The following is a 23,198-nucleotide window of genomic DNA, read 5'->3' as shown; positions in this document are numbered from 1 at the left end:
CGCGAACAAAATGGTACGACAACAGACAGCTGAGGAAGACACTGTCTCTGCAGTGGTAATCTATAGTGATGCCCAACAGGTCCTCAAAAAGATTCGTGACTTCCATGTCGTCAACCAAGAAAGAAGAGACAAATGGACCAGACACGTCGAACTAGCAAGGCTTAAAGAAAGAGCCAAAAGCTTGGTTGATTCGGGAATACCCCTGACCATACAGTGGGGTAGGGAAGAAGATTGACTCATTCGTGTAAGGGAGACTAACATACGTTAGTGAAAGGCCATCAGGGCGTCGTGGGCAATGACCTAGCTGATAAGCTGGCAGGCCAAGCAGCGAAACCTGATTCCGACGTCGAAACACTGGTTCCCTCGCCAATGGGATACATACATATGCCCAAACAAGGGAAACCACTGACCCGAAAGGAAAAACAGTCGATCAAACACGAAAGAAGACTACTCGGGCAAGAAAGAAAACACAGCAAAAGAGGAAGTCGGACCCACGTGTCAGCACGTACCAGAAGTAAGAGTACGGCAGTCGAGATCATTGATATCAGCTCAGATGATGAAGAGAATGAAACACCACAGAGAAACACATGGAACAGATTCCAGGCCTTCAAAGACCTCGAGTAAATGTGCACAGGACGACTTGGTGCCGACAAGCGACAGGACGAATAGCATGGACCTTTCTATGCAGTAGTTACCACCTCCTTTTGTGGTGCAGTTGCACGCATTTTGCCCTTCCAATGTTTTGGCTTACGCTTCTTTGCATTGGTGCTGTTTTTGTATTCGAGCGGCTTTTTATCTTCCTGCTCTACACCACTATCGACTTCGTTAGGTACGAGCAGAGACTCAACTGTAGCTTCCCGCTTGTCGCCAGTTAGTTGCAGCAGAGGCGCAGCATCCAGTTTCCGCCGTATGCTTTCTAGCATCTCCACAATCAGCTCTCCTTTGACCTCTGAATTAGTTTTCCGATCGTATTTCTTCCGCTCTATAGCCTGAGAACTGGGTGCTGATGAGGGAGCGTCCGTCAAGTGTATAGGGTTTTCATCCTCGTGTGGTTGCCATTGCTCAATGTGTTGCAAAGTTCCATTAGCCGCACGAAACTCTACATGTCCTGATGGACCTGCAATGAAAATGGAATGCGCTTCTGGTGGAACATCGACTTTGTGTCTGTAAGTATCATCCAAGTCAACACGAGCCAATTTCCGCGTAAGGACTCTTTCCTCATGTGCGCGCTGCCTTGCCCGGCCTCTATGAGAGGCTTGTTTCACTGTAGATGCTTCACTGGCATCACTGTCTGTGTTCTTGTCGCTCATACTTGTTGCAGATAATGTTTCATCGCGGAAACTAGATTTGGCATTAGGTAGCAAACTGCCCTCACCGCGTATCCTCCGCTTTACTTGTTGCTTCTTCCGATGACTATCCAGAACCTCGTCACATACTTCTCGAGGGATGCCAGAAGACCAAAATAATCGTCTAACGGCATTCTCGAACTCCAGGTCCTTCTCGATTGTGAAACGTGTCACTTCATCTTCCAGCTTGGCTGAGGCTTCACTTGCTGAATTTGCCAGGCGTTTCATTGCCGCCGCCTCATGCTCCTCTGCTTCTCGCCCGAGGCCTTGTCCTGCGCTACCAATCCTGTACCTGGCATGGCTATTTCCACCGTCTTTTCGAGCCAGATGCTCTGCCGAATGCAGGTTTCCATCGCCAGTAAACGGAGCTGCGAAGGGCAGTGTCTGCGCAGCTTCTGCAGTGTACCACTTTTCGTTGATCACGGTTTGTCGCTCCCGAACTTGCGGAGGTCGCGCTTGGGCACTGCTCACTCCATCCGCTGTCTCGCTCGTTCTCTTAATTTCGACATTGTCAGACTCATCCGCTTCCGGTTCGCGAAAACCACTGTGGATTGATGAAGTGTCTGAATATATTGATGAGCTTTCAGAGCTGTCTCGACGACGGATGCGCACTGGAAATGATCGTCGTGATGGCTCTTCAAACGTGATCTGATGCTCGCTATAGCGGTCGTCCAGTGGAGAATCCCAGTCGACACGTCGATATCGCGACATGATGAATCGTAGTGACTTGCTCTGACAAAATGACCAAGACCTCCTAAAGATTACGGATGGAGCATGACCTTTTCTCGACAGCTGAGCCTCCGACGCGTCTACATTGCGAGATCGAGCAGCTTTTAGCCCCCAAAAGATTTACGACTGAGCTGGAAAGGTGTTGTAGGCAGTGCAGTCAAGCTTTCTCCCACCTAAACATCGGTCGAGGTGCTACTATCTCATTTCAGGATAGTGTGCCTCCTTCTAATGTGGTCTACTATCTACAGAGTCACAGGACACGATACCCCTTCAGAGATATGTTGCACGAGATTATGGAACGTCATAGTCTCGAGTATTACTGCAAACCGTGTCGTCGTGCCAATCCGACAGTTTTGCGAGCACTATTCAGAGAGGATGATATGCAGCATATACCTGGAGGATTGACGTGACACTCGAAATGATGCCAAAGATAACCGTCAGCACAAAGACAACGAAAGCCACCCAGAAAGTCGCCCATTGTGTGCGATCTCGCCGATCGAAAAACCACTGTCTAAGGGTCGTTGGCCTTTTCCTGTCGTACAACTTCTGAATCGCGGCCAGATGATGGTGCCAGTACGGATACTCCTTCAATTCCTTCTCCTGCCATTCACTTATGGCAAATTCCAGGTCGATGTCCTGATGTTTTTCCATGCGCTTGATGTTCCAACGTGCATGCTCCAATGGTCGGAACAGAAGATACAGTGTTTGAATCGTTTCATTTACAAACCCTGGAGGGAAGGGGTCACTGTGTATCTTTAGCATGCAATTCACCTCGTCACCTTAGTAATTACCTCTGAGGTTGACGTTGTACAGCTAGAAGCATAGAATAGCTTCTGAAAACCTTGATTGAAGATTCATCAGACGTCAGATGCTCCTCAATCTTGTCAGTCCAGTCAATGCTGATACCAGTTTTCCTTGAAAGATGCTTGGCGCAAAAGTCGTGAGACAACTCGCCTGTTATATACTTCGGATCTGTCTTCTCTGGTACACAGTTTCGAACTGCTTGTTTAAACGTAAGGCTTGGAGAGGAAAAATCCAGTGAGATGTGTAACCACAGGGAAGTTGCGAAAGACACCGCCGTCTGCACCTGCTCGTCCGACAGTTGGCTTGTTAACTGTACAGGATAATTTGAACGGAAGTCGTTCTGTATCTCGTCGAGTTGCTTGTCCAAGCTGTCCTTAATAATGCGAGTCAAGCTTATGGCCACAACGTGCTCTTCAAGAGATAACGTTGGGTCATCCCCGGCAGCGACTATGCAATCTTCCCAGTGCCCAAGGTATGAATTCGGCGGCACGCCCGCATACTTCGGTGTAAACTGCCAATCGAGTTGCCAGACCTCTCTGAGGAGCTCGCGGCACACGTTGTTGTCGACCTTTCGGTGAGGCTTTAGCCGTCGGCGCCTACGCCGGTCGGAAAGCTTGGTCATGCCGGTTCTATAAAAGTGAGACCTATAGTACAGGCACAAACGCAGAGCTGCAACAAACAATGGAAAGCACTTACAAGTCCCGGTTCTAGGCAGCTGAACATGCTACAATAGTCCCAGTCATGGCCTTCCCCTGTCGGTTGTGGCTGGGAGAAGACTCGAGTTTGGCGAGAACGCCTCGGGCTGAGCTAGCGTGCATGAACGCCAAACCCTGTACTTTCGCGTTAAGCTTCGAGCTCAGGCTGAGACTCGACAGCGATGTACTATCTCATTCCTCTGTAGCATGTCAACAGGGAATTGATTATGTCGAGTTTCTTTCAAGAGTGGTCAGCTTCGTCGTTTAGTGAGAGGAAGGCAAGCATTATATATGACAATCCACGCTGTCTCCCACACTCCTCTTCCAAGGCATATCGACTAGCCATTGATAAACCATTATTCCGAACATGGCAAGAAGACTCTTCAGAGATCAGGAAAGTCACCGGATCGAAGAATTTCAGAAAATTAGTGTGGAACGACAAATCAGTGAAGTCCATTGAAAAGCCGATCAATCTAGTGCTATATCTTGTTGGGGAGAGTCCAGATGTCAGCACACTCAAGCCCACCATCGTCGTTGAATGTCAGAACAAGAAAGCTGCCAAGAAAGCATCAGAGATTTTGGAGGGTATGAAGCAGTATGGTATGGAACTGCTCCTTGGAAATTTTGATATATCTTATCGAGAAGTCGACTTACGCCTAAGAAGCGATTGGGGTTCTGCTCCGAGCACCACTCCAGATGCGAGACATCCAGTCAGCTCCAGTATCTGCGGTGCGCAAGCCGTTATTGTTTTCCGGCCTCGCGATACAGTAGACGTCACAACCTACAAGACTTCTACGATTGGTGGTGCAATACTCTTGGACGGTGTCTACTATGCATTGACCACAGCACATGCCTTCACCGACGATGAGCGGTCGGCTCCAATGGACTTTACAATGTCCAGCGAAGAGTTAAGCTCGCTTGAGGAGGACAGTGATCTGGATCCTGTGTCGAGTAACTCACGTTCTGCAGGCAGTACTATACAGGATACCAAAAACAAGCGAAGCTTAAGTCGTCACATACGCGATGTCCATGTGCAAAACGCAGATTATATCGACCCCGACGATCTGTCTGTGCCCAATCAACCAACTACAGCAGCAACTTTACTTAACAGCGAGTCCTCAAACGTTATCCTTAATCAGCAGGAAGACTGGGCATTGATACCCATTGAGAATCCGGCCTTCAAGACTCCCAACCACTATATAGATAGCGGTGGCCAATCACAACTCGTTGAGAGTATTGCGCAAGACTTATATACTGGGCAGGTAACAGCAGTCACAGGTGTTTCTCCGCGTGCAAAGACCAAATTCAGCATGCAATCATTGATGTTACTTCCGGGTTCTGACAACTTGAGCATTGTTTGGAGTGCAAGTTTACGTAGTGGTAGGTGGTTTGTTAAGTTACATGTCTGTTGCTAATAAAAGGTTACAGCACCTGGCGATTGCGGCTCATGGGTTGTTGATGAGCAGGGCAGAGCCTGCGCTATGATCGTGGCCGCATCTGACGAAGACCAAGAAGTATTCTGTCTGCCGCTTGCGCCAATATTCTCGAGCATACAGCGTCGAATGAAGACGATGCAGACGCCGTCCATGCCTGCTCAAAACAATCAAGACGGCCACACCAGCAATTTGATATCCTCTCACAACGACGGACGTGCCAATATGGAACATGAGGAAGTGTCTGTTCAGAGCGAGGATGGTCGTGCTGACGAGCCTGAGCGATCACCGGGTCAGTCATCGAATGCTGCTGCTGAGAGCATGGCCATTGATAATGCTCGGAAGCCCTACATGGAAGATGATGTTTCAGATGATGGTAGACCGTCGACAAATATACCAGACGACATCGTGGAGCTTGACATCGTGCCAGAATCTGCATCGCATAGGCCGACGCCGTCAATACCTGCCATGGAAGGAAATCGTCGTACTGCTGCTACAACAGATCAGTCAAGACGACAAAGATTGAGACAACATGAGGACGAGAATCATGAAGATCAAACGGACTTCGTGCAGCGTAAAGCGCACCAGAGGGCGGCACGCACAGCGACTGTTCTTGCACGAACTGCACCTCCACGGCAAGAATTGCTGAACAATCACGAAGACACCAGACCTGCGGTGGTGCCTTCGAAATCATCGGAGAAAGAAGACCTCAATCGCCTAGACTTTGAAGAGCATAGGAATAGGCAAATTGAGTTATTACAACGTGAGAGAGATCTGGCAAGACACGAAAGAGATTTGGCAAAAAACGAGCGAGATTTGGAAAGACGGGAGAGAGATCTGACAAGACGAGAGATGGACATCGATAGCCAGGCGTCGAGTAAAAAGATTGTCGATGCTCGTAGCAGTGCAATACATGACCCACATCGTAAGACTCATACCACCACCCAAGCATGCGTTAAGACTGACCGATATACAGACACTCAAGATGATCAACACCAAGTTGCTGACAGGAATGAACCTCATAGGTCCGAGAGCGTGGCAGTCGTGAAGGCTGCCAACCTGAACCGTCCACCAAGTGGTGACCCTTCACATCCTTCGATTTACCACCAGCGACATATGATCACCAATTTTGCTGAACCTGATCCTGATCGTGTTGATATTCCTGAGCTACGACAGACATGGAGAAAATCAAGACCATCGGATACTACTCAGAACTTGAGCATGCGAATCAGCCGCAACGATATCCACCCGAGTGTACTGGACAGATTCGAGATAACATGGACAACAGACCCTCTGGACTACGAATACATTCTGATTCCGAAATCCTTGTAAGTGATGTCAGAAGGCTGAGATCATGCCTACCCCGACCACTAATTGCTTGTCAAATTGCTTGATTTTCGAGCTAACAAAAACGACAGGACAGCATTAGAGTTGAGAATGTTGAGGCAAGAATCCACTGTAAGAGGGAATGATTTCTCGAGACGGACAGTCGAGACTATCGCCAGTCACGTCGATCCTGCAGAGACATTCGATCGGCCTTCCTATCGCGATTACACATCACCTTATCCACCGCCACCACCACCGCGATCGCGTATAGTACCGGTCATAAACTATGATAATAGACGAAGAGGAGCAGTGCGATACACAGGGAGAAGACGCACAGATCTGATTAGTGAGTCTGACGTTGATGATGATATACGGAGTACATCTAGACAGCGACGAAAAGCACAAAAACGAGTAAGGACGTCAGATGATAGCTCATATCCTAAGAAGGGAAAGACGCGGTTTCCCAAGAGACTTGTAGATACGAAGGTCCTCTTTGATCTCGGATATAAATTCTTTGATGAGGTATTACTGCCAGACGAAGGTTCTTGGAGCTTGTAGGCTGACTCTTCCAGGACGAAAACTTTATCGTTGTCACAAAAGCTCTGAATGCCACACTGATCGACGAGATCATAACAAAGACTCAGAAACGGCGTGAAAGCCATCCAAAAAAGGACGTGTCGCCTGCTGTCGTCGAAACTCCTCACGTCAATGAGAAGTCAGCAACTGCTCTGCCCAAGCAGAATCCAAGTTCCAAGGCTCAGCAGCGTGAAAAGCAGAGCAGTACATCACAGAGGACCGCAAAAGACCAAGCTCTTAGCGAGGAACTAGAGAGGAAGGCGAAAGAGGAACGGATTTTGAAGGCACAACTCGACGTAGAGGGTCAACGGAAGGAACGCGAGAGCAAAATCCAGACAGCATGTCTTACGAAAGACCGCGAGTTCGAAGCGCAAGTGCAAACATTGTTCTGGGATCAAGGCCTTCCTCTAGAAGTGTGTGACAAACTGCTTCAGATGCACCAAGACAAGGAAGAAGAAATTAAAGCTTTTCGCGAGAGAAAACGGGTTGAGCTCGATGAGCACACAACTGCCCAGAACGCGGATAGATATGGTGTGAAAACCTCAACGGTCCCCGTTGGCTCTGACCCTCCCGCAGTCGAGCAAGCATCTTCACAACGTGCAACATCTAACCTGGCAGCCGACCACACTGACTCGACTGAAAATGGTACAAGCCCAGAACAGCCACGCAGCAGTCTCGCGAGTAACGAATCAAAAGATTCGACGGAACCAGAGGACGGCGTGGTGAGAGATGAGGTTATAGTCGAGGAGGAAGGTGTCGTGCGTTTCGATGAAGAGACCCGATCGAGCCATGATTCGAGTTCCAAAGCCCATCGGCGCGCGTCCAAGCGTCGAGCACGACCCTCCTACAAGGGAAATGAAAGTGACGATTCTTATTATGAAGATCTGCCATACCAAACGCAAGCACTGTTACCCGGCGGATTTGACGCTGCACGACCAACCTATATCAAGGTACAAACCCGCTACCTATCGCCAGCAACTCTGGACGAGTATCGATTACCATGGGTGTACGACGATACAGATGACCGGTATCTCATTATCAAGAAATACATCGACCACGAACTACAGGATGAACTATTCGAGCACACCAGAAAACTGCGTGCGAACAAGGACGTGCCAGGTGATGGAGCTGAAGTGAGTCGCCAGCCCCGTGTACCTCCACCGCGCAAGGACTCGATTTCGCGGGATGAGATAATTATTAGGAGGAAGGAGGATAGCGTGCCTGAACGGGACAGGCCCCAGGAGAGAGAAGAGCTTGTGATTATGAACAGATTGTGATTTTAAGAGATTATGATTAGAAGAGAAAGTCCTCCTCGAGCGCGTTTGCCGGTATTGAGGTGACGCATTGGCACTTTGATTATCTCTTCAGCTCTTGGGTCTCGGGAGCAGAGTCTCCAACGTACTTCGGTTCTGTTTGTCGAAGGAATGTCGTTGTATAACTATGCGAATGAGAAAAGTCAAAGCCTATTCGCCTGGTAAAAGCCCAGAGCCTGTTGCCAAACTCGATACGTAGGTCTATGAATATGTACCTCAGCGCATCTAGCAAGTCAATTTTGTAAACTTTATTTCCAACACGAACGTTGTCGCAAACGAATATCTCGCCGATTGTTATCTCAGTATAGCGACGACTGAGGCTCGATCGGCTGTAACTGGAAGGTAGTGTCGCTGATTGTGTGGACCTCGTTTCACCTTGCCAATACGATGATAAGTTTCCTACCACTCCTTCCGCCACCGCAGTTAGTGCCGAAACTCATGTTCTTTAGTGGGCCGAGCGCCTGTCATCACATTGGGCAGGTATGACGAGGCTCACGTAGTAGTAACAACAAAGGATATTGCCCTCCCCATAGTCAATTGTAGCAGTCCAGCTTCTTCGGGCACGGCCAGTCAGTGGTGGAAGACAGTAGTGCGTAATGTGATGTGGCTGAAGGGCTTCAGGTTGTAGTCGTAGTGCACATAAACCATCATAGCACGCGAGGTTTGCTGGGGAAAAAACCATACTGTGAAGGTTGACCTCTTCATCACTCTAACAAACTGAAGATAAGAAAACTTATTCATGAACATACACAATGTAATTTCCTACCTATACACAAGCGCTTCGCTAGTATAATGCAAAACTCCCACAGTGAGCGCCTGAAAGCGCTGGGGAGACATAGAAATCCCCCTTTTAGCTCGTAGCTGTAAAATCTTTGTCACATAACGACCTGCCCTCTTTTGCTTTAATAAGTTCTCTTGAATGGAGGTACAGCCTTGCACTCGTTCTCATCTAGAGTGTGTCCGATGACCCTTCTGTAGCCAAGATCAACGGGGCCGTGTGCGTCCTTTTGCCAGGTCAGTGTGTGCTTCATCCAGTTCTCGTCGTCTCGTTCTGGGTAATCTTCACGTGCGTGAGCACCTCTTGACTCCTTTCTGTTGGCTGCTGCGGCTGCGGTTTGAGTGGCGCATGTAAGCAGATTTCGAAGCTCAAGCGTTTCGACTAGGTCGGAGTTCCAGATCATGCTTCTGTCCTTAATACCCACATCTGCGAATTGTTTATCAACTTCATTGATACGTTTGACACCCTCATCCAAGGATTCTTGTGTTCTGAAGACAGACACGTCGGTTTGCATGACTTTCTGCATTGCTGCTCGAATCTCGGACGTTGACTTCTTGCCGTCTGAGTTTCTTACCATGTCGAGTGTGTCAATGGCTTCCTTGCCAGCATCAGGGGCTATCTCTGGATGAGGTTTGTTGGGAGAAAAGTTGTCTCGGATAGTGTGGGATACGGCACGACCAAAGACAACGAGATCGAGCAGAGAATTAGCACCAAGTCTGTTGGCTCCGTGTACGGAGACGCAGGCTGCCTCTCCACATGCAAAGAGGCCTGGTACTACCTCATCCTCACCCTTGTCGTTGATTCGAAGGACTTCGCCCGAAAATTTACAGGGAATTCCACCCATATTGTAGTGTACAGTTGGAAGAACTGGTATGGGTTGCTTCGTAACATCAACACCAGCGAAAATCGAGGCGGTTTCCGAAATTCCTGGTAGTCGCTCATGGAGGACCTCGGCTGGCAAGTGGCTAAGCTGTAGGTAGATGTGATCCTTGTCTGGACCTACACCACGGCCTTCCCTAATCTCCATGGTCATTGATCGAGATACAACATCTCGAGAAGCAAGATCCTTGGCGGTTGGGGCGTATCTCTCCATGAACCGTTCACCTTCAGAGTTGAGTAGATAGCCTCCCTCGCCTCGAGAACCTTCAGTAATCAAGCAACCAGCACCGTAGATACCGGTTGGATGAAACTGAACAAATTCGAGATCTTGGTTGGGTAGACCGGCTCGAGCAACCATGGCCATACCATCACCAGTACACGTATGAGCGGATGTGCAGGAGAAGTAAGCTCGACCGTAGCCTCCTGTGGCTAGAACAGTGTGGTGTGCTCGGAATCTGTGGAGTGTACCGTCCTCCTGGTTGTAAGCAACAACACCCTTGCACTTCCCGTCTTCCATAATGAGGTCGAGAGCGAAGTATTCGATGAAGTAGTTTGTGTTGTGCCGTAATGATTGACCATAAAGAGTGTGTAGTAGAGCGTGACCCGTGCGATCGGCGGCGGCACAACATCTGTAGGCCTGGCCACCTTTTCCGTATTTCTGACTCTGCCGACGTTGTTAGTTACCCAGACATGCTTGTAAACTGTCCTGCCTGCTTACCTGACCACCAAATGCTCTTTGATATATCTTGCCATCTTCAGTTCTGGAGAATGGACATCCGTAACCTTCGAGCTCGATGATCGATTGAGGGGCTTCTCGGGTCATATAATGGATAGCATCCTGGTCGCCTAGCCAGTCTGATCCTTTTACAGTATCGTACATGTGCCACCTCCAGTCATCCTCGTGCATACTGTGATGCTGTTAGCCCAGCCCAGTCCAATCTTCTCGACCATATTACTGACTTTCCGAGGGCTGCATTAATTCCTCCCTGTGCAGCGACTGTATGTGATCTGGTGGGGAACAGCTTAGATATACATGCTGTGTTGAATCCAGCTTCTGCCAGACCGAAAGCTGCTCTGAGACCAGCACCCCCAGCGCCAACAACCAGGGCGTCGTATTCGTGATCGATAACGGGATATCTCGAGAGATGTTAGTAGAGGTGCAGGATAAGGTGTAGAGTTACTTGCTTGCTCGATATGAAGCCCTGTATGGACGTTAGCCAAAGTCAAGAGCTAAGTTCACAACTTTCTCACCTGTGCCTCTTTTGCTCTTAGGGGATTCGTGCCATTCGTGAATATCTTCGCTGCTCTCTGTGTCGAGGAGAACGGCCTGTGAGTCTGTCGTAGACTCTGTGAAAACTGCGCGTTGTCAGGACCTTGTGTGCATCGGATGTGGGCTGCTTGTCCAGGGTGTAGCTCTCGTACCTTGCTAACAGGTCTCAGACTGCTGCGGAACGCCATTGAACTCATCGTGAGGGCGCGACGTAAGAGAAATTGCAGAGTAGAGAGGAGAGTGAAGCAGAATGTACATGCAATGGCCACATCTACGAGGTTAATAGGTAAATGATGCGCACACGAAGCTAGATCGGCTCCAGTGGCGCTGAACCAATCACGCCGAGGCAATTGCTGATTCTGGAAACAACTCGAGGAGTACGCTGTAAACTACTCAATATATCGATCACAGTACGCTCAAAAACCATGGTACGTCGTGAAATTGACACTAGAGGCCAGCAACTCGATTACTTGTATTCTCATTCCATCTGACTGTACTACTCGGGAGTACGCCAGCCTACTGAAGGGTACACAGCTTGCAACCATTCATTTCGGTCTCTTCGGTACCATCCGATCGATGAAGCTTTACCCTTCGTGCAGAAATTCTCTTCCATGATGCACCTCTCTATGACCATTCGGCTCCTCCTCCAGGTCGCCGTCAGGGTTGTCCTCTTGGCCTCCTGACTCAAGTCTTCAATATGAGTTGTCTGGCCTTTGGACGGGCTTCATGCTGTAGCTACCGTGAGTTGGTAGCATTGGGCGATTATGCATGTTGTGGCTCACTGATGGTGACGCCACTATCAAGACTTCAAGAAGCCCATCTCTGAGTCAATATCGTCTTGCTCCTCTTGGCTTTCCTCCATCACACCCTCCTCATCATGGTGTTCCTCAGAATGTGGCTCCTCGTCCTCAACCTCGTCCTCGTTCTGGCGCATGCGCTCCTCTTCCTCTGCATCCTCGGCCTCTGTGACTCGTTCTTCGGCGTCACAGAGGGCATCTAGAGCTTGTTCCAATAGTCTTCGGTGATGAGGACCATCCTTTGGGTCATCGCGAACCCCGTTGTACATTATCTGGTACCATTTCACAGCTTGCTGACTTCGTAAGTAATCTGTCTCCTTGTGGTTACGTTTCGTCGTTTCGCGCAGTTTCCTTAGCCATGTACCACAAGCTTGGGTTTTCGTATCGGGAACGACTGGGATATCAACGTACCAAAGCGTGCTTGACAGGACGGTCTTCACCAAACGACAGTAAGAGGTTGCATCCAGCACGGTATAGTAGAGGTAAGGTAGGCTCTTGCAGGAGCTGAAGGCATAATCCATCGGCTTCGATAAATCTCCCTACTTCAGTGAGGTGGTATGCTTTGTCAAAGATGGCTTTGAAGGTGCTTGTGTCGTTCGCGTCCATGATGAGCTTTTGGGAGAGTCTATGGTTATGATAGAAGCATCTTTGGCAGTATAAGGTGCGACAAGAGGTGGACACAAAAACGAAATAATAACGCTCCGCCTTCACTCGTGACACCCTGACACCTGTCGACACAAGAAGCTTTCGTAGCTTTCTTGGCGACAGAATACAGTCACTTACAAACAGTTGCCAAACATTCCGGAACCTTCTTATGTCTCCTGAATCAAAGAGTTCTAAAAGCTTTCCTCTCCCGAATTACTCACCTAAAGTTCTAACTTAACTTGAACTACGATTGAACTACCCTTACACTACAATCACACTACGATTGAACTACAATCGAACTAGGTTTAAACTACCCTCACCTCCGGACAGCCGATTATAAAGCACGACCTACTGTCAATGTGATTCAGACAGTAACTTTATTCCGCCTATCGACCTACGGCTCGCCCTTCACCCCGTCGTCATACGCACTAATGACCATCTAGCAGGCAAACCCTAACAACCTGCACCGCTCTCTTAAAGTGTTAAATCAATACCGTGACGTCCCTGCTTAAGCAGCATCAGTAAGCCGTGCTCGATAAACCAAGAGCACTCGGACCACAAATGCAGAAGCGTCAACCTCTAAACTTAAGCAAAAGTCTCGAGCTCCCTGCTACAGTCACTGATAAGAGCCAGGTAGGTACTGTACCAGGGATTTTCAATGAATCATATCGTATAGCTTGTTGATGCATATACTGGTTGATTACGGTCGTGTCTCCCCGAGCCCAGATTTGCTAAACGTGCAGATCTGTTTTGGGTCAGTATCGATGCGGTATTTCCATACGCCATATACGACGACGAATATCGGATTCACACACCAGACGACGTCGCTCCAGTGGCTCGATGGCCGAATCACTTCAAGCACACTAACATTCCTGCCATGCTCATACTGGTTTCCGACTTTTGCAAGTTGGATGGAGTAGAGCGCCAGCAGGTTTTGTCTAAATTCTTACAAGATATGGACGACGTTTTTCGCTGCTCGAAAGCATCACCCTACAGTCAGGCTGCTCGCCTATCTCAGCAATGCAACGAGGGCCAATTCCAAAGAAAGACGGAAATGTGGCGGTCGGCAGTGCCCCCAGAATTATCGCCCGGCGTGGAGACGAAGCTGTACAAATACCTGAAACGGTCACCACTTAAGGACGATACGGCTGAATGTGTTGACAAGGATCGATGTTCTGAAAGTGTCGACGGCTATCTGAGAGTGTGGACTCAATTGAGGATGAACCAAAGACTTCTCGCCCACATGCCTCGGACAGCTGCACTAGACCAGGCCCTTTAGTGTGACGACGCCTCGAGACTGGAGTTAGTCAGCTAGCTGGTCATTCTTCATAGAGCGGCAGTACAGTGTATGGTACCTTTGCAATAAAGATTTCAAGCAGGTTAGCATTTGTGAAACTTTGTATCTCGAACCCATTTAACAGCAATGCGATCCGGCATATGAGGAGTTCTTTGGGCTACCGATAGTGCTGACTTATAGCCACCCCTTACGAAAGGTGGTAGGGAAAAAGCATCACAAAAAGCAGATGAGGAGCGGCTGGAAGACGCTAACTCCTACTTCGATAGATGACCGGGACGATGCACTCAACAACGTCCTATTCGAGACATGTATCTCGAATTGGGCTAAGATGGATTTCCCAAAGGATAACTATCAGGAAATCAAGGCTGAGCTCCTGCAGATTGATTTGTCCAAGGCTTACTACGATCTAGAGCTTCGGCCACGAGAGCTAGCAGAGGGACCAGCCCGAGAGCAGATAGATACCGGCGGTACCATCGTTAAGTATAAAACAATCACGAACCAAAGTCGAACAGAATTTAAACCAATTACAAACGAAGTGTAAACTGAACATAATAGAAACAAAAGAATCACAAGTAAAGGAGACGTCCCTAACAATTTTAGTACGATATTGTCAATCTAGACTGCATCAAGGAGAAAGAAGAGCGAGAGGTTGACTCGAAGCCATGCCTCGGAAATTTAGAGGTACGGGGAGGACGCCCGTATTTGTTCCTGTGAATATCGAGATACTTTGGGTCAGCATCTGCTAACATGGGTTTGTGCCATTCACTGCTTGGATACCTTTCGCGCCTGGAACAAAATTGTAGTAATGAGTAGACTACTGGCAATATACTGCATTTCAATTATGGTATTCGTGCTTGGTCTTTCTCCGCGTGCTGACCAATTGGGTATGCTGATTCTGGTCAACATGCAAGTGTCCCTTATAGCGTTTACCTATCTCTCATGTGGCACAAAATACGCAATTCCCGATCAAGACATGTAGAAGTGTATGATGCGGTTCAGCAGGTGATCATATCACAAAAGAGGAAGGCATCAGCAGGTGAGCATTGTTTGAAGAAAGATGTAATTATGTTGTACATCTGGTCATACCGACCATAGACACCATCCGCCAAATCATGCAGATATGCTTCGCTAAAACACAGTATCCTTTCATTCCTCAGTTGTACTGCATATATGTAGCAGTAGAGTTAAACTTCAAGTTGCCTTTGATGACCTTGTCAACAGCTGCCAGGAAGTCCTTCTCAGTGGCAACCTTCCTCCTTGCTCTTATAGCAAACATACCTGCTTCCGTCGCTACCGATCTCAATTCAGCACCAGTTGCGTTGGGACATAACCTGGAGATAAGCTCCCATCTGATGTCCCTTTCCACTGACATACTCTTAGCGTGAATTCGGAGAATGTTGGCTCGACCATCCAGATCCGGTAAGCTGAATTCAATCTTCCTATCAATCCGACCTGGTCTCATCAAGGCTGGGTCAAGTGTGCTGGGCCTATTGGTTGCGAACATGACCTTAATGTTACCCCTCGAATCGAAGCCATCAAGTTGTGTGATCAACTCCAACATGGTTCTCTGCACTTCGTTATCACCACCTGCACCATCATCAAATCGTGCACCACCGATAGCATCGATCTCGTCGAAGAAAATAATGCAGGCCTTTTTCGTCCGTGCCATTTCAAACAATTCTCGAACCATTCTTGCGCCTTCTCCTACATATTTCTGGACAAGCTCGGAACCAATGACACGAATGAAAGTGGCGTCTGTTCTGTTTGCGACAGCTCTGGCGCAAAGTGTCTTCCCTGTTCCTGGTGGTCCATACAAAAGTGCTCCCTTAGGCGGATCGATACCTAAGCTAACGAATCGTTCTGGAGATAGCAACGGCATTTCGACGACCTCCCTCAACTTCTCGATCTGCTCTTTGCAACCACCTACATCACCATACGTGACATCTGGCTTGTCTTCGACCGTCATCATTGTTACGCTAGGATCGATCTTCGGCGGTAGTGGGAGCATGATCGAGTACTTTTGACGGTCGACACCGACTCTCATGCCCTCCTCGATATCTGTAGGACTTACTCGCTCACCAAGATTGACGACAAACTTGGCGATCTGCTTGACGTTGATTACATATTTGCTCTTCTCACTATCCTTCTCATCCTGAATGATCTTGGTGCATCGTGCGACCTGGAGAGGCTGCTCTTCGCTCATACGTTGTCTATCGGCTGGTCAAAGTTAGTCAATGTCTCTCAAGCTGTGGCATCGTGTAATCTACCTGCGATATCCCTGGCCAATGTTAGCTCATGAATTCTATAACAACCGCAATGTTCGTAGCACTTACCATAGATGGGGCAATGCTAATCCAGTATCTGACTCCTTAATCCCCAATTTCTCGCTAATACTTTGCTGCTTGTCTTTAATCTGCTTTTCGATTGACTTGAGCGCTGCCGCATATGGTGCTGCTCCATATGTCTTGAGCACTTGGATGTCCTCATCTGTCAAGGGTGTGATCTTCTTTTCGGGCTCTTCGTCGTCACGAAATTCTTTCTGGTACTTCTCCCAGCTGGCTCCTTTTGCACTCGGCTGAATGCATGAGTTAGCGGTCGAACGATTTGATTACTTGAACACTAACCATGGTTGCGCCTTGGTTACTGATCGAGTGTCGGGGGTCGATCTTTTTTGCGAAGTACAGCAGGTAGTTGTGTGAATGTGGCGTAAGGCTGAATAAGTTCGATTGACAGTCAATGGTACACGAAATCTGGTCAAGGTGTATATTAAAGAGTTGTGAACAACACGAACCTCGTGGAAAGCGCGATCGACTGAAGACGAGGCAACTGCGGACTGTCGCAATGCCGTCACTAATGCCTGGCAGCCTAGTTCAGTCAAAGCAAATACCAAAGCATGTAAAGCGATATGTTACCAATCCTTCGCAAACCAATATCTAAGACTACCTAGAACATTCAGCTAACTATATCACCTTTGTGTTCGCTCTGTCATCTTGCCTTCGTGTCTAAGCTCTGTGATTACTACCTGAATCGAGGTTCCTGTTCCGGCACGTGAATAGTCTACGATGCACTTTCCACTCGGCTGAACCTCGGACAGATTTTCGTGGCTGTATTTCGATATTGAATAGCAATGTTGCGCGGGACTTGACAACCTGACAAGCTCAGTCCTCGTTGAAGTCTTGCCCTATACCTTTGCAACAAGAGTTTCACCATGGCTGCTGCTTTAGGTATTCAAGGCTCTTTTGGCAATGGCGTCTTCAAAGACAAAGAGAAGCCCAGTAAGTCAATCTACTCTGCAGGCTGCCTCATGGCTGTAGGCAAGCGCAAACATGTATGCTAACTCGTACAGTGGCTGTAAGAAGTGCAAATATTCTCGCTGCGAGAGCAGTATCAGAAGCAGTGCGTACCAGTCTTGGGCCTCGAGGAATGGACAAAATGATTCAGAACGGCAAAGGAGAAAACCTGATCACGAACGATGGAAACACGATGCTCAAATCCATGGCAGTAATGCACCCTACCGCAAAGATGATGACGAACCTCTCGAACGCACAGGATATTGAAGCAGGAGACGGGACAACTTCTGTGGTCATTATAGCTGGAGCTCTCCTCGGAGCGGCAGACAGACTCCTACAGAAAGGCATACACCCTACAGTAATCAGTGAATCATTTCAGCGTGCCGCAGCAGAAGCCGTGAAGGTTTTAGAGGGCATGAGCATGAAGATCGACCTCTCGGATCGAACGAGCTTGCTTCAACTGGCTGAAACTAGTTTATCCTCGAAAATAGTTGGTCATCACCGAGACCTACTGGCCCCGATGAGTGTCGATGCCGTGCTCCGTGTCATTGATCCTAAGACCAGCACTAACGTCGACCTACGAAACATTCGGATCGTGAAAAAGGTGGGTGGTACCATTGAGGATACAGAGATGGTCAATGGCCTTGTTCTGAATCAACCAGTAATCAAGTCTGCTGGCGGACCTACACGTATCGAGAAAGCACGGATAGCAATCATCCAATTTCAGTTATCCCCGCCGAAACCAGACATGGAAAACCAGATTGTCGTCAATGACTACCGACAAATGGACAAGATATTGAAAGAAGAAAGACAATACCTCCTAAATATGGTGCAGAAGATTAAGAAGGCGAAGTGCAATGTGCTGTTGATACAGAAGAGCATATTACGAGACGCAGTCAACGAGATGTCTTTAAACTTCTTACAGCGACTCAAGATTTTAGCGATCAAGGATATCGAAAGAGAGGAAGTGGAATTTCTGTGTAAGAGTACTGGATGCAAGCCAATAGCCAACATCGATTCTTTTACCGAGGATAAACTTGGCAGCGCAGATCTTGTTGAGGAAGTGTCGAACTCAGGAGCTAGATGGGTCAAGATTACTGGTATCAATTTGCCCAAGCCTACTGCTGGTTCGCCCGTGAACAACACAGTTTCCATTGTGGCGCGAGGGGCAAACACGCTCGTACTTGACGAGGCTGAAAGATCTCTACATGATGCACTATGTGTTATTAGATGTCTGGTCAAAAAGCGTGCGCTGATAGTAGGTGGTGGTGCACCAGAAATCGAAGTTGCCAATCACCTCTCCAAACTTTCAAGATCTCTATCTGGTACAGAGTCAATATGTTACAAGGCTTTTGCAGATGCAATGGAAGTTATACCCACGACGCTGGCAGAAAACGCTGGTCTTAATGCCATCAAAGTGGTGACGGAGTTGCGAAGTCGGCACGAAAAAGGTGAGAAGGGCGCATTTGTCAGTATAAGAGGTGGAGGTGTGGCAGGAGACGGCAGTGAGCGGGTATTACAGCCTCTACTGGTATGCACAAGTGCGATTGAACTGGCTAGTGAGACGGTAAAGATGATCCTCCGAATTGACGATATTGCCTTAAGCAGGTAGAGGCGCACTCGACTTGGAGTTGAATATAAGCAAAAAACAATGGCAGCATGAGCACGACGACATGACATGAATGGAGCATGAAATGACATGATAAATGTCTTCATGCTGGCGGAATAGGTCGACGCATGGTGCACTTGACTGGAATTTCAGCCTTCTTGTTGGCCTTGAGGAGCCAATTAGCAAATGATACCCTTGATGCCCTTGTAGGTGCCCGATAGTGGTTTTCTTGTGGCACGAGGGGATAGAGAAGGAGCGTCTCACGTGACTATCAGTTCTCGCGAATCTGCATATTTATTCCGTTTGCGGATTTGGAATGCAACTCCGTTTTCATTGAAACGATCAACTTATCGAGTATCCTACAGTGCACGCAGATATCCCTGCTAGTCTTCCCTGTTTACACTATGAGGATGTCTGGAACAATCTTTAACTCGACCGCAAAATCTGTAAATAAGGATCGTACATGCCAAGAGTCTTCCACAACATAAACTGGTTTCCATGATGTCGAGTAATGACCCTAAGACTAATGGGACATGGCTCTTCGCAGGTCTCACCACCTCCTTCCCTGATATACGATCCTCAATATTATCAGAGGTGAGCCGAAAACACAAACTTTCCGACCTACGGTCTTGCAGCCAAGACGACCTCAAAACAGCGCAAGGACCAAGTTATAAGATCTTGCAGATACCCGATTCAGGTTCCATCCCAATAGAGCTGAGTCATGACGATGCCCTGCAATCAGTAGCCCTCCAAGAACAAGTTCTCGTTTTTCAATACCGAGGCAAATACCATGCCGTTGATCACTCGTGTCCTCATCGCTCATACCCACTCTCACGAGGAACTATACACGACATTGAAGATTTTGGCATAGTGCTCAGCGCGGGTATTACGTGTCCGAAACACGGGTGGTCGTTCGATCTACATACCGGAGAAAGTGACCGTGGGATGTACAAACTAGGTGTTTGGGAAGTGGAGGTTAGAGAGCCACGAAAAGAGACTGACGACGGCAACGAGAACGGAACATTACCTGCGCAAATCCGTGAGGTATGGGTAAGAAGGAAGTGAGGAACGGATAATATGCCACAGTCTAGGTTAATGGAAGAACATCGGATGGGCAGATCAACTACCCTTCCTCAGCATCACTCGAACCCGTGGTATAATGGTGATCGGATGTGCTCTCGGAAAATGTCCGCGTCGACGAGAATGCTGGAAGACATGGTAGTGACGACGACAAAACAGTGCTAAGCTGGTATTTGGACAATTTTGCCTATCGACAGACAAGGACTGCTTCACCAGCACTATACTAAGGTCCAACACGACCTAGAATCTGCACTCTGCCCCTTCTGGTCATTGCAAACCAAGCGACGCTCCATTGCCTTCTCGGTCAAGGAGTCGGAACAATTGGCAGCGTTATGAGGCACATCCTCCCGAGTTCGTTTGACCCTCCGGCGCTCATCTTCTGCGTTCGCAAAGAGTCGGAGATAGGACTGCCATCAGCGCAGAAGGCCCCGTTCTGGATTGAACACACAGGGGACGTCAGTAAGATGGTTAAGCAGCAAGTAGCTCACAAGGCTGGCTGGGGTAGCTAGAGTCAGCAGGCACAGAAGTGGTCCCTTAGCGTAAATAAAGCCAAAAACGATTTTTGGACAAAACTGGTCGATTATTTCGCCAGCAGAGAGGTCTATTTCCTCCATTTCATCGTTCCACATGCTGTTCCAGTGCCGAAAAGATCAACACCATGATTCAGCCAAGACCAGCAAGAACCTCATTGAGCTGTCCAGTCCTGAAATACTCGGTTGTAAAAATCGATTGCCTGCTTGATGGACCCATCGGCATGCTCCTTTGTCTTTTCGTTGCCCCAGACCTGATCTGCCCGTACACCAAATCCGTGATTTGCACCTTCGTAGTAGACGACCTCAGAATGTTTCAGCCCTTGCTTCTCTGCCTTCTCCCGCAAGATCGCCTCAACTTGTCGTGCTTGCTCGAGCGTCATGACCATGTCCTCAGTTGCCTGAGCTACGCTCAACGGAAGAGTGACTTTCTTCGCATCGTCTGGTACTTTGACGTTGCTTGCGTGTGCAGTGAAGTGTGCATCGCAGAGTACTTTGCCTGACTTTGCAGACGTGTATTGTCCTGACGCTAGATGGAATGTGAAGAGGCCGCCCCAACAGAATCCCGCACAACCTATGGGTAGGTTTTGGGATGTGGCCTCATTGTCCCTGACTGCTTCAAAGAATGACACGATTTTTGGCATGGAATTTCCAAAGCTGTTGAAGTACAGGAAGGGAACCATACCATACATGGCTTGGGCGATGTAGTATGGCTTGACTATCCAGTCCCAGATTGTTGCAGTAGACATGACCTGAGGGAATACATTCAGCATCCAGACAGGTGCCGATCGGCCGTCCATAAAGTCAGGAAGATAGACGAGAAAGTTTCCGTCTTTGGCATATCTGTCAGCTAGGTTTTTGTTGTTAGGAAATGGCAACCCAAACGCGTCTGGGATGATGATTACAATGCCTTTCGGATTGCTGCCGTTAGGTGGACGAGCGACGTAAGTCTCACGACCATGAATGGTCTCTATGTTTCCTTGCGGCCTGTAATCGGCCATCAAGGCTCCAGAGAAGCATTCTCCATTGCACGACATATTGACTTCCTTTAGTCAGACTTGCAGATGGCACTAGGGTTCGGAAATGGTTGTCAACGTGGTACGAGCGTGCGTCCTCACTCACTAGCCGCGGGTGTCTTTCAGAAGATTTTGAAATAGGACTTAGTTAGCTAAGAGACAGACTATGCGAATAGATGGTTAATGCAGCAGACGGCAGTCATCTGCTTCAGGCCTCAGTCATATACACGTACGAGTGTGGGTGGTCGCGCAATTTCAGAACTTATGTAGCACAATTGTCGGACCAAAGTCGTGCCGACAAAGACTGCCACGCGTTCGTTACTGCTACTGTGATAGCACTATATCGAAAGCCTTGCACAACGCAGGATGAAACAAAGGAAGGATAGTGTGTGCGGCTTAGACATCTCGCGGCAAGAAAGTCAGCTTTAACAGGTCTTCTCAACATGCACTTCCGCGAAATTAAGTTCACCCATATATGCGATATGTCAAGCTCGAGGCGACACGAGTCTTATCATGGTCTCCTGGCTCTTTTTGTACTGGCTTAGTCAGAATCATGTCTTTTCGAGTAGCACCACAAGTTGGAGAGAAGGACATCTCATGTCCTTCTTGGTGGGAGGCTATAGAACACTCGATGCTTGAGCACTTGATATTGACTCGCAGACCACAGGAATCTTGGCTGGCTCAGGAGTCCAGGCAAGCTTTCGGGAAAGCTTGCTCGGTTGATCGGCTGTTTTCACAACTGGAGCTCGAACTGCGCCGATCCTAGATTTGGGGAAAGGTCGAGGCTTCACTGTGTCTATGCCAGAGCACTCTACGGCCCATGGATCGTACAGGCTTCTCACCTTTAGTCTGTCGTTGTCTATTTTGATAGACTTCTTCTTAGTAATTTCTAATCTTTCTCTGGTCACCATGGGCACGTAGAGCACGAGCTCAGCATACCGTGCTTCGAGCACTAGCGCATGATACTGTCTGCGTAGCAACACAAGCTATGGCAGTATCTACCACTGTGAAGAGGTTGAGCAAAGCCGCACGCGTAATTCTTGTTGGTGCTCCAGGAGTTGGAAAAGGGACACAGAGTGAGAGGTTGATCAAGAGGTATCCTCAATTGTCTTCAATCGCAACAGGAGATCTGTTGAGGGACCATGTGAAGAACAAGACAACACTTGGTGTGTTCAGTGTACACAGAGTATAGATTGCACTAATGCTCTTGTAGGGCAGCAAGCAGAATCGTTCATGCGAGCCGGCAAGCTTGTGCCAGATCCCCTTATACTCAATCTCATCCTGACGGAGCTTACAAAACGAGATTGGATAACAACGGATCGCTCTAATGAAGAGATACTTGCAGCATTGGGCAAAAACAATGGGTCAGCTTCAGCAGTGCAACCATCTAACGACCCCGATTGCTCGTTCCTACTCGATGGATTCCCACGTACAGCAACACAGGCGCAAGCACTGGCTCATCTATTACCCATGAATCTAGTCTTCCACCTAGTCACACCAGCCGAAATCATAGTGCAGAGGATGGCAAATAGATGGACCCATCTACCTTCCGGTAGAGTTTACAATGTTGGCTTCAACGATCCAAAAGTACCTGGTAAAGACGATGCTACTGGAGAAGCACTAGTACAGAGAGAAGACGATAAAGAATCCACTTGGCGAAAGCGGTTGTCAACATTTGAAGAGACGAGCGCGCCTCTGCTGAATTTTTATCGAGAAAGAGAACCAAACATGGTGGTTGATGTGCATGGCAACAGCAGCGATGAAATATCACCACAAATATATGCT

General features: G+C 48.3%; 8 protein-coding genes across 8 annotated transcripts; 3 read left to right on the top strand and 5 right to left on the bottom strand.

Annotated features, from left to right (window-relative positions):
• Window positions 1–680: 680 nt before the first annotated feature.
• LTR64_007561 (uncharacterized protein) lies at window positions 681–3,501 on the bottom strand (the record flags this gene model as incomplete). The annotated part of the gene is made up of 3 exons (XM_064901879.1): window positions 681–2,078; window positions 2,469–2,820; window positions 2,867–3,501. The coding sequence occupies 3 exons, from the start codon at window positions 3,499–3,501 to the stop codon at window positions 681–683; spliced, it is 2,385 nt and encodes a 794-aa protein (XP_064751558.1).
• A 300-nt stretch (window positions 3,502–3,801) lies between these two features.
• Window positions 3,802–8,186, top strand: LTR64_007560 (uncharacterized protein; the record flags this gene model as incomplete). Its single annotated transcript, XM_064901878.1, has 4 exons — window positions 3,802–4,954; window positions 5,003–6,335; window positions 6,426–6,855; window positions 6,906–8,186. The coding sequence occupies 4 exons, from the start codon at window positions 3,802–3,804 to the stop codon at window positions 8,184–8,186; spliced, it is 4,197 nt and encodes a 1,398-aa protein (XP_064751557.1).
• A 938-nt stretch (window positions 8,187–9,124) lies between these two features.
• Window positions 9,125–10,786, bottom strand: SDH1_2 (succinate dehydrogenase flavoprotein subunit; the record flags this gene model as incomplete). Its single annotated transcript, XM_064901877.1, has 2 exons — window positions 9,125–10,543; window positions 10,598–10,786. The coding sequence occupies 2 exons, from the start codon at window positions 10,784–10,786 to the stop codon at window positions 9,125–9,127; spliced, it is 1,608 nt and encodes a 535-aa protein (XP_064751556.1).
• A 1,162-nt stretch (window positions 10,787–11,948) lies between these two features.
• LTR64_007558 (uncharacterized protein) lies at window positions 11,949–12,552 on the bottom strand (the record flags this gene model as incomplete). Its single annotated transcript, XM_064901876.1, has 2 exons — window positions 11,949–12,440; window positions 12,490–12,552. The coding sequence occupies 2 exons, from the start codon at window positions 12,550–12,552 to the stop codon at window positions 11,949–11,951; spliced, it is 555 nt and encodes a 184-aa protein (XP_064751555.1).
• A 1,562-nt stretch (window positions 12,553–14,114) lies between these two features.
• Window positions 14,115–14,429, top strand: LTR64_007557 (uncharacterized protein; the record flags this gene model as incomplete). The annotated part of the gene is made up of 1 exon (XM_064901875.1): window positions 14,115–14,429. The coding sequence occupies one exon, from the start codon at window positions 14,115–14,117 to the stop codon at window positions 14,427–14,429; it is 315 nt and encodes a 104-aa protein (XP_064751554.1).
• Window positions 14,430–15,041: 612 nt separating this feature from the next.
• On the bottom strand, window positions 15,042–16,515 carry RPT1 (26S proteasome regulatory subunit 7; the record flags this gene model as incomplete). The annotated part of the gene is made up of 4 exons (XM_064901874.1): window positions 15,042–16,105; window positions 16,156–16,166; window positions 16,222–16,463; window positions 16,513–16,515. 4 exons carry the CDS (start codon window positions 16,513–16,515, stop codon window positions 15,042–15,044), a joined length of 1,320 nt encoding a protein of 439 aa, XP_064751553.1.
• A 581-nt stretch (window positions 16,516–17,096) lies between these two features.
• CCT4 (T-complex protein 1 subunit delta) lies at window positions 17,097–18,790 on the top strand (the record flags this gene model as incomplete). Its single annotated transcript, XM_064901873.1, has 2 exons — window positions 17,097–17,163; window positions 17,235–18,790. 2 exons carry the CDS (start codon window positions 17,097–17,099, stop codon window positions 18,788–18,790), a joined length of 1,623 nt encoding a protein of 540 aa, XP_064751552.1.
• Window positions 18,791–20,552: 1,762 nt separating this feature from the next.
• Window positions 20,553–21,434, bottom strand: LTR64_007554 (uncharacterized protein; the record flags this gene model as incomplete). The annotated part of the gene is made up of 2 exons (XM_064901872.1): window positions 20,553–20,926; window positions 21,083–21,434. 2 exons carry the CDS (start codon window positions 21,432–21,434, stop codon window positions 20,553–20,555), a joined length of 726 nt encoding a protein of 241 aa, XP_064751551.1.
• Window positions 21,435–23,198: the final 1,764 nt, after the last annotated feature.

This window comes from Lithohypha guttulata, assembly GCF_036872675.1.
Source record: "Lithohypha guttulata strain CCFEE 5908 chromosome Unknown scaffold_6, whole genome shotgun sequence".
In the NCBI taxonomy this organism is placed as follows: domain Eukaryota; kingdom Fungi; phylum Ascomycota; class Eurotiomycetes; order Chaetothyriales; family Trichomeriaceae; genus Lithohypha; species Lithohypha guttulata.
This window is presented reverse-complemented; position numbering and strand designations above follow the sequence as displayed.